The sequence below is a fragment of the Mandrillus leucophaeus genome, unplaced genomic scaffold (assembly GCF_000951045.1).
Source record: "Mandrillus leucophaeus isolate KB7577 unplaced genomic scaffold, Mleu.le_1.0 Scaffold92, whole genome shotgun sequence".
NCBI classification, from domain to species: domain Eukaryota; kingdom Metazoa; phylum Chordata; class Mammalia; order Primates; family Cercopithecidae; genus Mandrillus; species Mandrillus leucophaeus.
The window spans coordinates 756,132-774,828 of NW_012110030.1; the positions used below are offsets into that span (position 1 = coordinate 756,132).

General features: G+C 43.8%; 1 protein-coding gene across 5 annotated transcripts in view; it reads left to right on the forward strand.

The window, feature by feature from the left end:
• KDM4C (lysine (K)-specific demethylase 4C) overlaps positions 1 to 18,697 on the forward strand; it is a 443,327-nt gene that overhangs the window by 29,038 nt on the left and 395,592 nt on the right. For 4 of the 5 annotated variants that reach the window (XM_011969889.1, XM_011969890.1, XM_011969891.1 and 1 more), the window contains exon 2: positions 9,497 to 9,657. In XM_011969889.1, coding sequence (XP_011825279.1) covers positions 9,514 to 9,657 — 144 coding nt within the window. In that variant the 5' untranslated portion in view covers positions 9,497 to 9,513. Of the gene's footprint in view, positions 1 to 9,493; positions 9,658 to 18,697 lie in introns of all 5 variants that reach the window. The other variant, XM_011969893.1, reaches the window with a different exon arrangement.

Consider the following 18,697-nt stretch of genomic DNA (forward strand, 5'->3'; position numbering starts at 1 on the left):
CTTATTGGCTCTCCATCACAATGCAGTTGTTTAGGTCATGTTACCCCATTTTACTGATGGGGAAGCAGAGGCCTTGTTTAAGTAACTTTCCTGAGGTCACACAGCTACTAAGTGGAGGGGACATGTGGGAGGGATTAAAATCCAGTTATTTTTTTCTGATCCTGAGGAGAAAATAAAAATCCAGTTAGATGTGTTATGTCCTGCCTCATCCTCCCAAGTAGCTGGGACTACTGGTACGTGCCACCACGCCTGGCTAATTTTTTTGGTATTATTAGTAGAGACAGGGTTTCACCATGTTAGCCAGGCTCATTGTGAACTCCTGACCTCCAGTGGTCTGCCCGCCTTGGCCTCCCAAAATGGTGAGATTACAGGTGTAATCTCACCACACTCGGCCCACTATGTTCTTTATAGTAAAAGAAAGAGGAAAAAAAAACTTTTTGATCTAGGATCCAAGGCGCTCTGTCCCAGAACTATCTCCTTGAGTCTGCCCTTCCATTCCTACCCTGGCCTCAGCAGGCTGGTGGAACAAGATGGAGTGGTGATCAGAATGGGATAAAAGGGATGAAATAAAAGCGGCCTGGACTTCTGAGAGAGAAATGAGGCCTGGCTCAGTCAAAAATGGTCAAGGGGCTTAGGGAGTTTCTTTGCAGTGTTGCTTTCTAATGTGGGGCCCAGACGTGGGGGGCCCCTTCAAGCCCTCTTGTGGTTCAATAACTGGGTAGATGTGCTAACGGTTAATGGAGAGTTGTGGAGGTGGCCTGCGACTTCCCTTTTCCTCCCCAGTTTAGAAACATTTGAGAAGGATGAAGTTAGATGAAAAGTCTTAGTATTAGGAGCTTTGTTGTTGATAAAGCTAAGATTGGAGAACGTGGTCCTCTTCTCCTTTCCCTCCAGTCTGGCCCTTCATGCCTGTATTAGTTTCCTAGGGCTAATGTAACTAATTATCACAAACTGGGATGGCTTAAAGCAAGAGAAGTCTATCCTTTGACAGTTCTGGATGCTAAAGGTCAAAATCAAGGTGTTGGCAGGACCATGTTTTCTCTGAAGGATTTAGGGAGGAATCTGCTCAGTTCCTTTCTTGTAGTTTCTTGTGTTTGCTGGGAGTCCTTGACATTCCTTGGCTTGCAGCTGCATGACTCCAGTCCCTTTCTCCATCTTCACATGGCACTCTTTCCTGTGTCTCTTCTCCTCTTCCTCTTTTTTTTTTTTTAAGATAGAGTCTCACTCTGTCACACAGGCTGGAGTGCGGTGGTGCAATCTCGGCTCACTGCAAACTCTGCCTCCCGGGTTCAAGCAATTCTCCTGCCTCAGCTTCCCCAGTAGCTGGGATTGCAGGCACCTGCCACCTTGCCTGGTTAATTTTTTTGTATTTTTAGTAGAGACAGGGTTTCGCCATGTTGGCCAGGCTGGTCTTGAACTCCTGACCTGGTGATCTGCCTGCCTTGGCCTCCCAAAGTGCTGGGATTACAGGCATGAGCCACTGTGCCTGGCCTCTTCTCTTCCTAAAAGGACACCAGTCATAGTGGATCAGGGCCGACCCTAATCAAATATGACCTCATGTTACCTTGATTACATTTGCAAAGACTTTATTTCCAAATAAGGCCATATTCACAGGTGTTGAGGGTTAGGTTTCAGCGTGTCTTTTGGGGGGAAACACAAGTCAATCCCTAAAAATGCCCAACCAAAGCAGTGTGCAGAGCAGAAGCTTGCTTGGCTCCTGTGAGGCCACACCCAGTGTGCTGAGTGTTGGGATTGAAAGGCCAGACTCCATCACCTCAGGTGGGTCCCAGAATCCTTCTTTTTCTAGCCAAAGACGTAGTCTGCTAACTGCGAGTGCCTGGGTTCCTAGAGGGCTGTGTTTTAAAGTAGATACTGAAGTGTTCTCTTCAGAGGCAGTTAGCAGTGCACATCAGTTCTGTGGCCGGCTTTGTTGAAAAAACTAATACATGATGAGAGCTGTCAGTTTTTACTCCTCCCACAGAATTTGTTTAAGAGAATACAAGTCAGAAACACAGGTGTACACAGGGAAGGAAGGCATTGTTGGATAGAGTATTACATTTGGCTGGAAAGCATCAGCCTTGGTTTCTTCTTTATTACCAAATAAAGACACATTCTCATTAGAACAAAGAGAGTAGATGTTTGTCCTTTATCATAATGTAAAAAATTTCAGAAACAAACATGGGTTGTTATGTGAGTTAGTGCTGGACTTTATTCAATGGAAAGGTCTTTAGCTTATTAAAAAAATTATTAGGGTACTTGCTATAAATATTGTTTTTGCTGTAGGTGGTCTCAGAAACGTTGAAGACCAGCTCTGTGGAAGCAAGATAACAGTTGCTATCAGAGATAGTATTGTCATTCACTTTGGGGACTCAGTCAAAAGAAGGGTAGCATTTAAAAAAATGATTATCACCTTCAGCTAAAAATCATAGTGGTGCTTGTTGTAAGATATACCTCTCTTCCTATGACTTGGAAACATTACTGGAAGAACATTTTAAACTTCTATTTCTTCCTGGTTCAGAAAAATAAAGGTAAAAGAGAAACAAGAGGGACTGGGGATTTAATTGTAGCATGATTAAGTTTAGTAAGAAGAAATATGACTAGGAGGAACTCAAGGAATGGAACATTTATTAATATAAATACCTTTTAAATGTAATGAATGTAAGTAGGCATCCCCCCAAAAAAGAAATGAAAATGGCTATGTGTGTTCAGAAATGATCACTGTCACTAACAAATAAATGAAACTTAACCAGACTTTTTTGCCTATCATATTGGCAAAGATCTAGGTGGTGTAGTAGGTGTTAGATCATTTAACATATTTAAAATTTTATGATTATCCTATGTTAACTTCAAAGATAGAAAAAGGTCTAAAACCTAAGCTACCTAGGTCTTTATATATCTGATTTGTAGGTAGAAATAGTTTTGTGTAATCAAGGGAGTAGTGATGCTAGAAACTGGCAGAGTATATTTCCTAGACCAGTTAGCAAACTAGGTCAAAGGCTAGGTTTAATTCTAGTAGCTATTAATTTGCTGCATGTCTTAATAATCTCTGTGCCTCAATTTCTTGTCAGAGCCATTTTTCGTTTGTTTGTTTTTTGAAACTTAGTCTCTCTCTGTCGCCCAGGCTGGAGTTCAGTGGCAAGGTCTTGGCTCACTGCAACCTCCTCCTCTGGGGTTCAAGTGAGTCTCATGCCTCAGCCTCCCTAGTAGCTGGGATTATAGGTGCGCACCACCACGCCTGGCTAATTTTTGTATTTTTAGTAGAGACAGGGTTTCGCCACGTTGACCAGGCTGGTCTCAAACTTCTGACCTCAGGTCATCCGCCTGCCTCGGCCTCCCAAAATGCTGGGATTACAGGTGTGAGCCACCATGCCCAGGCCCAGAGCCATTTTTCTGTGGCTTAGACCAGAAATCTTGATTCCTATTTCTCTTCTGTCAAGAAATTGTGTTCAGAATATACTTGCAATCTGCAATCTGACCATTTCCCTCTGCCCATCCTGGGTCCAAGCTACCATCTTAACTTGCTCGTGTGGAGCATCTTAACTTGTTCGTGTGGATTGCCTCCTTGTTGACCTCCCTGCTTCCAGCCTTGTCCTTTTTTGACACAAGAGCCAGAACGTGATTTATGATATGTGAGCCAGCTCACTTCTGTGCTTCAGCTGGTCCAGAAGAGTTTCCTTAGAGACAGCCTTATCTCCTTAAAGGGAAATGGATGTTTGAGTACCAAGAACTGGATGACTAAGAAGGGGAGGAACCCCAGGAATCAGTTCCCATTTCATGGAGAGTAAATGCCAAACTCCTTTTCTCCCCAGTTTCATCTCTCACCATTCTTCTCCTTGCTTACTGAGTTCCAGCCACACGCATCTCTTTGCTGTTCCTTGAAGAGTCCGAGAGTCTCTTTCCTTGTTACCTCAGCCTAAAATGCTTTTCTTCTAGGTATCTGTATGATTAATTCCCTCCTTCAGCCCTTTGTCCCTCCGAAGTGCCTTCCCTTGCCTACCCTGTGTAAAATAGCCACCCCTCCCCTTTGCACTCTATCCCCTTACCCTTGGTTCTTCTTCATAGCATGCACTTTTTATTGTCTGTTTCATTCCGTTAATGTCAGGACTTTGTTCCCTGGTGAATGACTGCAGAGCAGTTCGGCATTCAGTAACTATTTGTTGAATGACTCAGTGGATTTCCATTTTCCTAGTGGCTTCTTCCTCTGCCTAGAGAAATGCGCAGGCCACCCTTGTTCTTTAGCCTGTTGAAGATGAACACTGCCTTCTGTGTTCCAAATGTTTCTGCAGAGGTGATCTGTGGGCTTCTTCCCTGTACTCACTGCCCAGATTTTTCTGTTGCATTATTCTTTACCAGTCATGCAGGGAAATCTGTTTTCTAAGTAACTTTTCTGTGTTTGGGACTAGTGCTTTCCTTTGCCTGAATTTGGTATCATTATGTAAATATGTTAACAATTTGGCACTTATTCCGTCATTCAGCTGGCAAATAATTATTGCAGCAGATACTGTGAGCCAGGCTGGAGTGCCAGACTGTATGCTAGGGCTTAAAGAGGTGGTGAGCCGGCATTTCCCTGGAGGAGCTGATGGCTCAGTGGGTGGTTGGAAGTGCCAGCAGCTGGGACAGGCAACTGCTACAATGAACGCAGAGAGGGAGTTGGGAACACAGTGATGGGTCAGGCAGGCCTGTTCCAGAGGATTAGGAATCTCAAGGGTGTGCAGGAGTTTGTCAGGTGAGGAAGCAGGCAGAGGCTGCTGTGAGGGGAAGGAATAACGTGCAGAAACACAGAAAGCTTTGCTTGTTTACAGAAGCATGAGTCAGTGAGTATTGTTGGAGCATAAAGTACAGTGCAGACAGTGATGATGGATGAGGCCATAGTAGTTACGCGAGGGCCAGATCCAGATTGTTTTGTTGTTTTTGAGACAGGGTCCCACTCCTTCACCCAGGCTGGAGTGGGAGTGCAATGGCACAGTCTTGGCTCACTGCCCCTTCTGCCCCCTGGGGTGGTAAAGCAATCCTCCCGTCTCAGCCTCCGAGTAGCTGAGACTATAGGTGCCCGCCACCGCGCCTGGCTAATTTTTTTTTTTTGAGATGGCATTTTGCTCTTGTTGCCCAGGCTGGAGTGCAATGGCGTGATCTTGGCTCACCACAACCTCTGCCTCCTGGGTTTAAGCGATTCTCCTGCCTCAGCCTCCCTGGTAGCTCGGATTACAGGCATGTGCCACCACGCCCGGCTAATTTTTGTCTTTTTAGTAGAGACTAAAGGGTTTAGGGTTTCTCCATGTTGGTCAGACTGGTCTCGAACTCCCAACCTCAGGTGATCTGCCTACATCGGTCTCCCAAAGTGCTGAGATTACAGGCATGAGCCGCCGTGCCTAGCCACGCCCAGCAAATTTTTGTATTTTTTTTGTAGAGACAGGGTTTTACCATGTTGCCCAGGCTGGTCTCCAACTCCTGGGCTCAAGTGATCCTGCCTCGACCTCTCAAAGTGCTGGGATTACAGGTGTGAGCCACTGCGCCTGCACCAGATCCAGATGCTTCTAAAGGACTGTGTGTTTACTATATAGAGTGAGGCTGCTATCCTGAAGCCCATGGATTTGGGGGTGCGTACTTGTCTACACGTGAACAGAGGCATGTAGGAAGGTAGCCTGGAAGGTTTTTACCTGTTGCAAGCCCCCTTCCTGAGGCAGGGAGAATCCAGAATATTTTCTACCATATGTTAATATATTTTCGGGCAGATTATTTTCTCCTTTGGATTGTAAGTTCCTAAAGGGCGATGAGGTTTAATTTTTATGAATCTCCTACCTCCTCACGTGTGCATTGTGAGATAGATGCTCATTTAAACTTTCTAGGCTGGGTGTGGTGGCTCACACCTATAATCCCAGCACTTTGGGAGGCCAGGGCAGGTGGGATCGCCTGAGGTCAGGAGTTTGAGATCAGCCTGGCCAACATGGCAAAACTCCGTCTCCTCTAAAAATACAAAAATCAGCTGGGCGTGGTGGCATGCACCTGTAATCCCAGCTGCTCTGGAGGCTAAGGCAGGAGAATCACTTGAACCCAGGAGGTGGAGGTTGCAGTGAGCCAAGATCACGCCACTGTACTACAGCCTGAGTGACAGAGTGAGACTCCGTCTTAAAAAACAAAACAAAAAAACTTTATTTTTGGAGTATAGTGGCACGATCTCGGCTCACTGCAACCTTGGCCTCCTAGGTTCAAGTGATTCTCCTGCCTCAGCCTCCCAAGTAGCTGGGATTAAAGATGTCTGCCACCACACCTGGCTAATTTTTATATTTTTAGTGGAGACGGGGTTTTGCCATGTTGGCCAGGCTGGTCTTGGACTCCTGACCTCAGGTGATCTGCTTGCCTTGGCTTCCCAAAGTGCTGGGATTATAGACGTGAGCCACTGCCCACTGCACCCAGGTAAACTTTATTTTTCTTTTTTGTTTGGGACGGAGTTTTACTCTTGTTGCCTAGACTGGTGTGCAGTGGTGTGATCTCGGCTCGCTGCAACCTCTGCCTCCCAGGTTCAAGTGATTCTCCCACCTCAGCCTCCCAAGTAGCTGGGATTACAGGCATGTACCACCACGCCTGGCTCATTTTGTATTTTTAGTAGAGACGGAGTTTCTCCTTGTTGGTCAGGCTGGTCTCGAACTCCCGACCTCAGGTGATGCTCCTGCTTCGGCCTCCCAAAGTGCTGGGATTACAGACGTGAGCCACCTTACCCAGCCAAACTTGCTTTAAATGAATAATGACTACATCACTATCTGTAGCCCTGCTCTGTTTTTTTTTTTTTTTTGAGACAGTCTCGCTTTGTCGTTCAATCTGGAGTGCAGTGGCGCGATCTCGGCTCACTGCAAACTCTGCCTCCTGGGTTCACTCCATTCTTCTGCCTCAGCCTCCTGAATAGCTGGGACTACAGGTGCCTGCCATCACGCCCAGCTAATTTTTTTTTGTATTTTTTAGTAGAGATGGGGTTTCACCATGTTAACCAGGATGGCCTCGATCTCCTGACCTCAAGTGATCTGCCCGCCTGGGCCTCCCAGAGTGTGGAGATTACAGGTGTGAGCCACACCCCGGCCAGCCCTGCTCTGTTTTAACGTCTTACTATCTCATAACGTTTCACCCTTTTATCTGCCCCATCCCTCACTTTCAATTTTTCTATTAGGCAGATTAAATTCAGAAACAAAGAAAAAAGAGGAAAACTTTGTTCCAGGAGGATTTGTTGTTTGTGCTGTCAGATGCCAGGTCCTAATGGATTTAGAAGGTTGGGGTGGGACTCCTTCCTGAGGCAGCCACTTCAGTGCTTCTTTGCATTCTCTGTGCCTATTTCTTGATAGGTGCTCAATAAATGTTTGCTGAAGGAATCATCCTGTTTATTGATAGCAAGACTAAGCCTGTGTTTTCATAGTAAAACCTGCCTACTTTTCTACTTTGATCTCCTATAATCTTTCCTTTCTATGCTCCAGACACATTATTAAACTCTTTATTCCAGCAGTACTTCCAGATATTTCCGCTGCCTGGAGTGCCGTCTCTCTTGTCTGGCCAACTCCTATACCTTCTCATAAGACTTAACTCTCCTCCTTTCTGGGAAAATAATTGCTCATTAACCCAGGTGGAGTTAGTTACTTCTTCCTGTGTACATTTTTTTTTTTTTTTGAAATATAGTGTCACTCCATCACCCAGGCTGGAATGCAGTGGCACGATCTTGGCTCACTGCAACCTCCGCTGCCCAGGTTCAAGTGATTTTCCTACCTCAGTCTCCCTAGTAGCTGGGAATACAGGCGTGTGCCACCACGCCTGGCTAATTTTTTGTATTTTTAGTAGAGATGGGGTTTTACCATGTTGCCCAGGGTGGTCTCAAATTCCTGGCCTCAAGTGATCTGCCCGCCTCCAAAGTGCTGGGATTACAGGTGTGAGCCACCACTCCCAGCCCCTGTGTACATTTTTATGTTGACGTTTGTTCAGCCTCTAGACCGCTTGGAAGGTGAAGACAAATCCATCCCTTTCTGTCTCCATCCTCATTCTTTTCTGTGTCTTGCCTGATGCCTGGCTATTTTGCTGAATGGATAACTTGTTAATTACTGTAGGAAGGCATGATATGACAATCTGGAAGCACACCTGAGTAAACTCTAATGATTTTTAACCTTCTCTACTCAGCCTAGACTAGGCCTTTGTACAGGTGTGTATGTGAGTGAGAGTCTGTTTCAGAACTGCTAGATAGTAGCAACATCTTTTGTAAACTTGCAAGATTGGAAAATTCATTTTTACAGCCGGACACGGTGGCTCATGCCTGTAATCTGAGCACTTTGGGACGCCACGATGGGTGGATCACCTGAGGTCGGGAGTTCGAGACCAGTCTGACCAACATGGATAAACCCCATTTCTACTAAAAATAGAAAATTAGTCGGGCGGGGTGGCCCATGCCTGTAATCTGAGCTACTCGGGAGGCTGAGGCGGGAGAATTGCTTGAACCCGGGGGGTCAAGGCTGCGGTAAGCTGAGATTGTGCCATTTCACTCCAGCTTGGGTAACAGGAGTGAAGCTCCATCTCAAAAAAAAAGAAAAAAAAAAAATTTTTACGTCTGGGCTTGGTGGCTCACATCTATAAATCCCAGCACTTTGGGAGGCTGAGCTTGGCGGATTGCCTGAGGTCAGGAATTCGAGACCAGCCTGGCTAACGTGGTGAAACTCCATCTCTACTAAAAATATAAAAAAAGTAGCCCTGCATGGTGGCGGGCGCCTGTAATCCTAGCTACTCGGGAGGCTGAGGCAGGGGAATCGCTTGAACCTGGGAGGCGGAGGTTGCAGTGAGCTGAGATCGCGCCACTGCACTCCTACCTGGGCAATATAGCGAGATTGTCTCAAAAAAAAAAAAAAAAAAGAAAATTTATATATTTATTTTTTATTTCTTTATTTTTTGATACAGAGTCTCGCTCTGTTGCTCAGACTGGAGTCTCACTCTGTCGCCCAAGCTGGAGTACAGTGGCGAGATCTTGGGTCACTGCAACCTCCACCTCCCAGGTTCAAGCGATTCTCCTGCCTCAGCCTCCTGAGTAACTGGGATTACAGGCATGCACCACCATGCCCGGCTAATGTTTGTACTTTTAGTAGAGATGGGGTTTCACCATGTTGGCCAGTCTGGTCTCGAACTCCTGACCTCGTGATCTGCCCGTCTCAGCCCAGCAAAGTGCTGGGATTACAGGTGTGAACTACTGCGCCCGGCCCAGAAAATTTATTTTTACTTGGAAGGGTTTTGAGGAGGCTAACAGTACAGTCAGCTCAGTGGTTTTCTACCAAGCATAGGGAACTTGGCAAGAGGAATGACTAGAGGCCCTTGTTTGTTCAGGGGTTCAGGCAGAGATGAGGGAGTGAGACTGGTAGAAGGGAATGGGAAGTGACTGAAAGAGAAGGGTTCCTGCTGGGGGAGCTGACATACTGTTTGTTAAAAATGACCTAAAGCACATAATAATTCAGTTCTGTTAACCCTGCTGTCTTCTCTGCAGACACCGCCCTAGCCATCATGGAGGTGGCCGACGCGGAAAGTCCTCTGAACCCCAGCTGTAAAATAATGACCTTCAGACCCTCCATGGAGGAGTTCCGGGAGTTCAACAAATACCTGGCATACATGGAGTCTAAAGGAGCCCATCGCGCGGGTCTTGCAAAGGTGATTTTCCTCAGATGCTTTAAATGAAAAACAATCACTTGGCCTTTATGTTCTTAGTTTTCATGATGTGGGACATTGTTTCTGAAAGAAGAAATTTGCAAAATCTTTGTTCTTGTTAATCCATATGGAACATTTGATTTCTTCAAATAGTAATTATCTTATTTTTCTTTAAGTATAACTATTCATACTAGATTGTCTTCTAAGGCTTAAAAAGAAAAATCAAAACCAACCAAGGGTGGCTCGTAGAAACCAAGGAGATCCATGTATGGGTTTCAGAGGTGTGAGCGTATTCATAGTTTTTGTTTGTTTCTTTGTAGACAACAATTATTAACCTGAAGCCTAACCACAGTTTCTCTCTCCTTTCCTTCTTTCCTTCTATTTTTTAAAAAATTTTCTTTCTTTTTTTTTGAGACAGAGTTTCACTCTTGTCACTCAGGCTGGAGTGCAATGGCGTGATCTCGGCTCACTGCAGTCTCCACCTCCTGGATTCAAGTGATTCTCCTGCCTCAGCCTCCTGAAGTAGCTGGGATTACAGGCACCTGCCACCATGCCCCACTAATTTTTTTGTATTTTTAGTTGAGACAAGATTTCACCATGTTGGCCTGGCTGGTCTTGAATGCCTGACCTCAGGTGATCCATCTGCCTTGGCCTCCCAAAGTGCGGGGATTAAAGGTGTGAGCCACCGTGCCCGGCCCTTTTTTTTTTCCCATATAATACTTATTGATATATTTTATTATATAATAATGCCATATAATGCATCAGTTTAAAGTGTGCAATTCAGTGGTTTTGAGTATATTCACAGAATTGTGCAACCATCACCTCTATTGAATTCTATAACGTTCTCATCATCTCCCAAAGAAACTTCATATGCATTAAGCAGTCATTCCTGATTCCCTGCTATCACCCCCAGCCCATAGGCAACCACAAACTGACTTATTCTCTCTCTACATTTGCCAATTCTCTTTTCTTTCTGCTTATTTGTTCACCAAATGTGGAGAGTGCCTGCTATGTGCCAGACACTATGCCAGGTGCTAGAGGTAGGGATGTGGTGGAGCAGAACATACAATGTTCCTGCCCCCATGGAGCTTACTTACATTCTAGTGGTAGCATCTTAGAATGATGAAATAAGGACATTTAAGCACAGATCCAAAGGATAAAAAGAAACCAGCCTTTTCAAGATATGGGGGCAGAAAGAATAGCAAGTCCAGAGGCCTGAAGGCTGACCTGTACTTCGTGGCTGGGAGGAATAGGAAGGTGGGCAGTGGACTTGCCCGGCCATAGTAAGGCATTTGGGATTTTAAGTGTAGACGGAAGCACTGACAGGTTTAAAGTGGGAGAGGAAGATATGGTGGCTGTTTGTTTCTTTCTTTTGCTATTTTTGGGACATTATTTTGAAAAGGTCACACTGGCTCCTATGTGAAGAATGAATTTGGTGTTGTGGGGGCAGAGCACAAATAAAGCACCTTGTCTGGGATGGTTGTATTTATCTAGTGGTGACCCAGACCAGTGAAGATGGGAGAAGTTGTCTTTGGTCTGGATATGTTTGAAAATAATCATCCTGTTCTTACAGGTGCCAAACAATATTCTTAAAAAAAAAAAAATGATAGCAACTTAAGCCTTGTGGGTTAAGTGACACGCCCAGAGTCAGTGAGGTACTGAGGACTGCATCGCACATTTGGATGCATAGGTCCAAAGTAAGATCTTTGAAAGAGAGAGATCCATTATATAATATAATTCATCGTTCAACTTGAGATGGTTTGTGTGTCCCTTCTATAATGTAAATCTATTTTAATTTAAAAATTTCCCATGGAAGAATGTGTTTTATTGCATTTATTTCAATTTATTATTGTTTGAAGGGGTGGCCTGCCCCTCTACACCTGTGGGCATTTCTCGTTAGGTGCAACGAGAGACTTGAGAAAAGAAATGAGACACAGAGACAAAGTATAGAGAAAGAAAAAGTGGGCCCAGGGGACCGGCGTTCAGCTTACAGAGGACCCACGCGGCTACGGTCTCTGAGTTCCCTTAGTATTTATTGATAATTATCTTTACCATCCTAAAGGTAAGGGAGTGGCTGGACAACGGGATCATTGTAGGGAGGAAATCAGCAGTAAGACATATGAACAAAAATCTCTGTGACGTGAATAAGTTTAAAGGAAAATGCTGTGCCTTGAGATGCATATGCAAACATCTCCATAAACCTTTTAGCAGCATTGTTTCAGCCTATCACATGGGGAGAAACCTCGGACAATACCTAGCTTTCCTAGGCAGAGGTCCCTGCGACCCTCTGGCCGTGTACGTGTCCCTGGGTAGTTGAAATTAAGAGAATGGTGATGACTTTTAACCAGCAAGCTGCCTTCAGGCACTTGTTTAACAAAGACGCATCCTGCACAGCCCCAAATCCATTAAACCTTGAGTCACCACAGCACATGTCTCTTGCAAGGACAAGGTTGGGGGTAGGGTCACAGATTAACAGCATCTCAAATACAGAATAAGATGGAGTCTCTTATGTCTACTTCTTTCTATATAGACACAGTAACAGGCTGATCTCTTTCTTTTCCCCACAATTGTTCTAAATGTTAAATTTATAATCTGGGTTTCTGTAGACTTGTCAATATCACTGCATAAAACCGTGAGCCCTGACAGAGCCTGCTGCCGGGCTGAACCACTCAGTTGCACTTAGGTAAAGTGTTCTCCTTGAAATCCCCAGCTGTGGAGGTCAGATAGCATGGAAAACAGAAGATAGTTGAGGAGAGAACTTCTGGAACTATTGGGATTGGTGTTCCACTCCTCCTGCAAATGGACCTGATGCTACTTGTAACCCACTACTTTACTGTTTCTGGTATCTGTACCCTGAGGTCTGTAATTAGGTTGTGTGTGTGTGTGTGTGTGTGTGTGTGTGTGTGTGTGTGTTTTTGTTCTTTTTTTTTTTGAGGTGGAGTCTCGCTCTGTCGCCCAGGCTGGAGTGCAGAGGCGTGATCTCAGCTCACTGTAACCTCTGCCTCCCAGTTTCAAGCGATTCTCCTGCCTCAGCCTCCTGAGTAGCTGAGATGACAGGCATGTACCACCATGCCCGGATAATTTTTGTATTTTTAGTAGTGACAGGGTTTCACCATGTTGACCAGGCTGGTCTCGAACTCCTGACATCAAGTGATCTGCCTGCCTTGGCCTCCCAAAGTCCTGGGATTTTGAGCGTGAGCCACTGTGCCCAGACATGTATCTTGTTAAAGTTCATGCCCTTCCTAGAAAATTGTTTTGTTATTCTCTTTTTTGATGGAAGAGTCTCATTTTGTCACCCAAGTACAGTGGCATCTTATTGACTCACTGCAGTTTCAACCTCCCATGTTCAAGCGATCCCTCTCCCTCAACCCTGCAATTAGCTGGGATTACAGGTGGGCACCACCATGCCTGGCTAATTTTTGTATTTTTTGTAGAGCCAGGGTTTCACCATGTTACCTAGGCTGGTCTCAAACACCTGGGCTCAAGTAATCTGCCTGTTTTGGCCTCCCAAAGTGCTGGGATTATAGGCATGAACCACTACTCCTGGCCCCTTCCTAGAAAACTTTTAAAATTTGGGAATATTAAGTTGAGTGAAAATTAATTAGGGGTGGATGAGAGAGAGAGGAAACAAGATAAAGAGAAAACAAACGGAAACTAAAGCTTTTTAATGACTTTCTCAGATGACCTATCCTTAGTTTAACTTCTTTATTGGGTTAGCTCATCAACAAAAAAAATCTCATTTGGGCTGGGTGTGGGACTCACGCCTGTAATCCCAGCACTTTGGGAGGCCAGGGCAGGCGGATCACTTAAGGTCAGGATGGCCAACATGGTGAAACCCCATCTCTACCAAAAATACAAATTTTAGCCATGTGTGGTGGTGGGTGCCTGTAGTCCCAGCTGCTCTGGAGGCTGAGCCAGGAGAATTGCTTGAACCCAGGAGGCAGAGGGCAGAGGTTAGGGATAACCATCTCTTCTCTTCTCTGGGCTCTGAATGCAGCCCTTTGTCCTGTTGTTCTCTCCCACTTTTGTTTCTGGAAAACATGTACTGTGTTCCACTGAGATTAGTAGAGTGTCCTGTGGTAGGGTGGCACGTTCAGTAACTTTAGAAGAGGAAACAGCAGCTACCCTCACAAGGGAGCTGCATGCACACAGAGCACACCTGCGTCGCTGTCTGCATTGTATAACAGAATAAAGTTAATGAGAACTATGATTACAAAACACACCTGAGTCCAGACCGTGCCTCTTTTTTAAAATTGAGACTCATTGACAAAGTTGGAGACATTCATTTATTCAATCCTGTGATAATTTCCTATTACTCATTATTAGGAATACAACAAACTATTTCAAATCATTTTTGCCATGTTTGATGTCAAGTCACATAGGCTCAGTTTTACCTACTTTCCCTCTTGTTCTGGAAGTTGCAATAGTAGCAAATGTATAAAACTGTACCAAATCAAATCATATTATAAAAATCAAGACTGCATTAATGAAGCTGGTTTGCTTTGGGGGCTAGTCCTGGGGAACCGAGCCACCCATGATGTTCTTTGTTAATGCCCTATTTTTTTTTTTTTTGAGACAGGGTCTTTTCCTGTTATTCAGGCTGGATGGTGTGATCATGGCTCACTGCAGCCTTGACCTCCCACGCTCAAGCAAGTAGCCTGCCAAGTAGCTGGAACTCAGCCTCCCATGTAGCTGGGACTACCCATGCCTGGGTGATTTCTAAAAAAAAATTTTTTGTAGAGATGGAGTCTGCTGTGTTACCCAGACTGGTCTTGAACTCCTGAGCTCAAGTGATCCTCCCACTTTGGCCTCCCACAGTGCTGGGATTACAGGCATGAGCCACTGTGCCCGGCCCGTTAATCCACTATTGACAACATTTAATGAATTGGTCTTAATTTATGATTTGAGTAAATTGGTTGAGTAGGTCCAATAGTAGTGACTGTAGCCTCAGATGACAGTCGGTCTTGGTTTTTCTCTTCCCCATTTTTTAGATTCATGCTTTAGATTTAACGTTTATTTTTTGAGTGGAAGGTTTGACACTGTGACTGTCTACAGAGTTGATGGTCAGGTTGGGAAAATGAAAAGAAGTGACAGTCTCTTCCATTGTGAAACTTGTAGTGTTTTTGTGGAAGGAGATTATGATGAACCTTTTTTATATATGAAGTGGGTGAAATTTGTTCCCAACAGAAATCTGAACATAGATTGTCCTGGACCGTAGCTTATGCATATCATGTAGTTTTATGAACAGCCAAGAGAGTGCAAATAGCTATCTTTGCCCACAAGGTGAAGAAAGATTGTAAGAAGCACCACTCTTTCCCTTCCTCCTCCTTCCTCACTAAGTAGATGGTAGAAATTGCAATTTATTTCAAGACAAGTAGTGCAAATGCACATTTTAGCAGAAAATTTCCCACAGGGAATAGGGGCCAGGCTGAGTTTGCGGGGATGGTGATAAGAGAAGTTATATTCTATTTTGATATAATCAGGAAGGTGAACTTCAGGAGGAATGGCTTTCCCTCATTTAGATTAACTAAACATAAAGATTTAACTTTGGAATCTTTTAAAGACCTCAGTATGTTGTATTTCCCTATGCAAGAAAATCTGATGTCTTAGGATTTCAAATTAGAGTTAAAATAAGATTTTTGTTATAGACCTGAACTTCTGAAAATATATTCCATTCGAACTCTTTAATTGAAATTAAATGAACTTGTACACAAAAGCACAAGGCAATATTTGGGTTTTTGTAAGTTTATTGTATGACTTGCTTCTCTTTCTTTAGAAAACTGCTACAAAATATTTTATAGGCAAGCAACTGCCTTTTTCTTTTTAAGACAAAAACATATTTAATTCTACACATAATATTAATTTTGATTGTGGATAGCTTTATTGCTAATGAAGAGCCTGAATAAATCTATGTTCATTTTTTTTTTTAATTATTCTGGCTTATTTCTGAGGAAAAAAGTTTGTTTTTATAACATTCTTAAATACAGTGCCCATCGCCTTTCAATATGTCATCAAGACAATGTAGTAAGGTTAACCATATTCATATAGTCTGATCATATTCTTTTCAAATATTGAGTGTGGCTGGCATGGTGGCTCACGCCTGTAATCCCAGCACTTTGGGAGGCCAAGGTGGGAGACTTGCTTGAGCCCATGAGTTCGAGGCCAGCCCTGGCAACATAGCGAGACCACATCTTTACAAAAAAAAATAAAAATGAAAAAAAAAAAGCCAGCCACGGTGACTCACGCCTGTAATCCCAGCACTTTGAAAGGCCGAGGTGGGTGGATCACTTGAGGCCAGGAGTTTGAGACCAGCCTAGCCAAAATGGCAAAACCCTGTCTCTACTAAAAATACAAAAATTAGTTGGGCGTGGTGGTACACATTTGTAATCCCAGGTCCTCGGGATGCTGGGACACGAGAATCACTTGAACCTGAGAGGCTGAGGTTGCAGTGAGCTGAGATTGCTCCACTCCACTCTAGCCTGGGCAACAGAGTGAGACTGTATCTCAAAAAGCAAACAAACAAACAAACAAAAAAATAACTGAGTGTAGGGCTATGTGCCTGTAGTCCCAGCTACTTGGGAGGCTGAGGTGGGAGGATTGCTTGAGCCTGAGAGGTCCAGGCTGCAGTGAGCTGTGATCATGCCTCTGTACTCCAGCCTGGGCAACAGAGTCCCTGTCTCAAAAAAAAAAAAAGTTAAATAAAATAATGAGGGTATGATTTCAGTAACATATACTATGAATATATATATATCCATTTTATTTATTTATTTTTATTTAGTTTTTTTGAGACAGGGTGTTGTTCTGTCACCCAGGCTGGAGTGCAGTGGTGTGATCTTGACTCAGTGCAGCCTTGACCTCCCAGGCTCAAGCAGTCCTCCCACCTCAGCCTCCCGAGTAGCTAGGACTGTAGGCCTGTGCCACCACACCTGGCTAATTTTTGTATTTTTTTGTAGAGATGAGCTTTTGCCATGTTGCCTAGGCTTGTCTCGAACTCCTGAGCTTAAGTCTTCCTCCCGACTTGGCCTCCCGAAGTGTTGGGATTACATGCCTGAGCCACCGTGCCTGGACAGTATTCTCATTTTAAACAAACATACCTTGGAGGATATAAAATATGTAGTATCCTTATATTGCTGATGAAAATTAAGGTAAAATTGACAGCTCACTGTGAAGTGATTTTGTTTTTTTTCAGCTAATAACTCTCACTTATAAGCTGTATAGCATTGGCCAAGTTTCTCATCTCCTGACCCCAAGTTTCTTTATCTGATGAAGCTTGACTTGAGTTTCACAGTTATAGGTACATTTGTATCTAAATGTGAAAGACAGAACTTTAACACTCTTAGAATATAAAGTAGACCATTTTTGTGTCCTTGAGTAGGGAAATATTTTTTTGAACTGAAGATTATAGCAGTACCTATAAAGGCAAATGTGAAAAGTTGGATTACATTAAAATTAAGAATTGATGTTTATCAAAAGATAACATAAAAGCCCATACAAGCCTGGGCAACATAGCAAAACGCTGTCTCTACAAAAAATTAAAAAATTAGCCAGGTGTGGTGGTTGCACACCTGTAGTTCCAGCTACTCAGGGAAACTGAGGTGGGAGGATCGTTTGAGCACAGGAGTTTGAGGTTACAGTGAGTTAACCTCGTGCCATTGTACTCCAGCGTGGGTGACAGAACCAGACTTTGTCTCTTGAAAAAAAGATTGGAGGGCAAGTTACAGGATAAGAGAAGATATTTACATGCTCTTGTGTACGCATGCTTTCTCTCTGTCTGTCTGTCTCTCTCTCTCTCTCTCTGTGTATATACCTACATACACACATACACATCCAAGAGTATTCTCCTTGGATATATAAAATAATATATAAAAGACTCCTATACATTAATAAGAAAAAACCCAACAATGAAATAGTAAAATGGTAAAGAGACTTGAATAAGTACTTTATAAAAGAGAGTATCAGTGAGCTGGGCGCTGTGGCTCACGCCTGTAATCTCAGCACTTTGGGAGGCTGAGGCGGGTGGATCACCTGAGGTCAGGAGTTCAAGACCAGCCTGGCCAACAGTGAAACCTTGTCTCTACTGAAAATACAAAAAATTAGCTGGGCATGGTGGCAGGCACCTGTAATTCCAGCCAGTAGGGAGGCTGAGGCAGGAGAATTGCTTGAACCCAGGAGGTGGAGGTTGCAGTGAGCTGAGATCGCACCATTGCCCTCCAGCCTGGGGAACAAAAGAGAAACTTTGTCTCAAAAAAAGAAAAAAAAAAAAAAGAGTATCAGTAAGGTCAGTAAACATACATATGAAGAGGTTTCTTTCTTCAGTTATTCGGAAAATACAAATAAAATTCACAGTTGAGTACCACTGTACACCTACCAGAAAGACTAAAAGTTAAATGATGGACAGTATTAGGTGATGATGGAGATGTGGAGGAATGGGAACTCTCGTATGTTGCACTTGGGAGTGCATATTGGTACAACCACTTTGGCAACAGTTGGCAATATCTGTTAAATTTGAACTACATGTATCCTATGTGTCAGTAATTTCATTCTTAGAGGTATCTGTGTATGCATGGATATTGTGGAGACCCATGTGCATATATGCACTAGAATATCTGTATAAGAATATTAATAGCATTATTTGCAGTAGCCAATAATTAGAAAAAGCCACATGACCATCAGTGTTTATCAGTTTATAAATACATAAATATAAGAAAAAATACTGAGTAGTAATGAAAATCAATGAGCTTCAGCTACATAGGCCGTTTGTTTGTTTATTTATTTAGAGACAGAGTCTCACTCTGTCACCCAGGCTGTAGTGCAGTGGTGCGATCTCAGCTCACTGCAATGATTCACCTGCCTCAGCCTCTGGAGGAGCTGGGATTACAGGCATCGACCACCACGCCTGGCTGATTTTTGTATTTTGTCTTTTTTTTTTTTTTTTTTTTTCCCTTTTTGTGGAGAACGGGGTCTCGCTATATTACCCAGGCAGGTCTCGAACTCCTGGGCTCAAGCTATCCTCCCGCCTCTGCCTCCCTGAGAGCTGGGATTA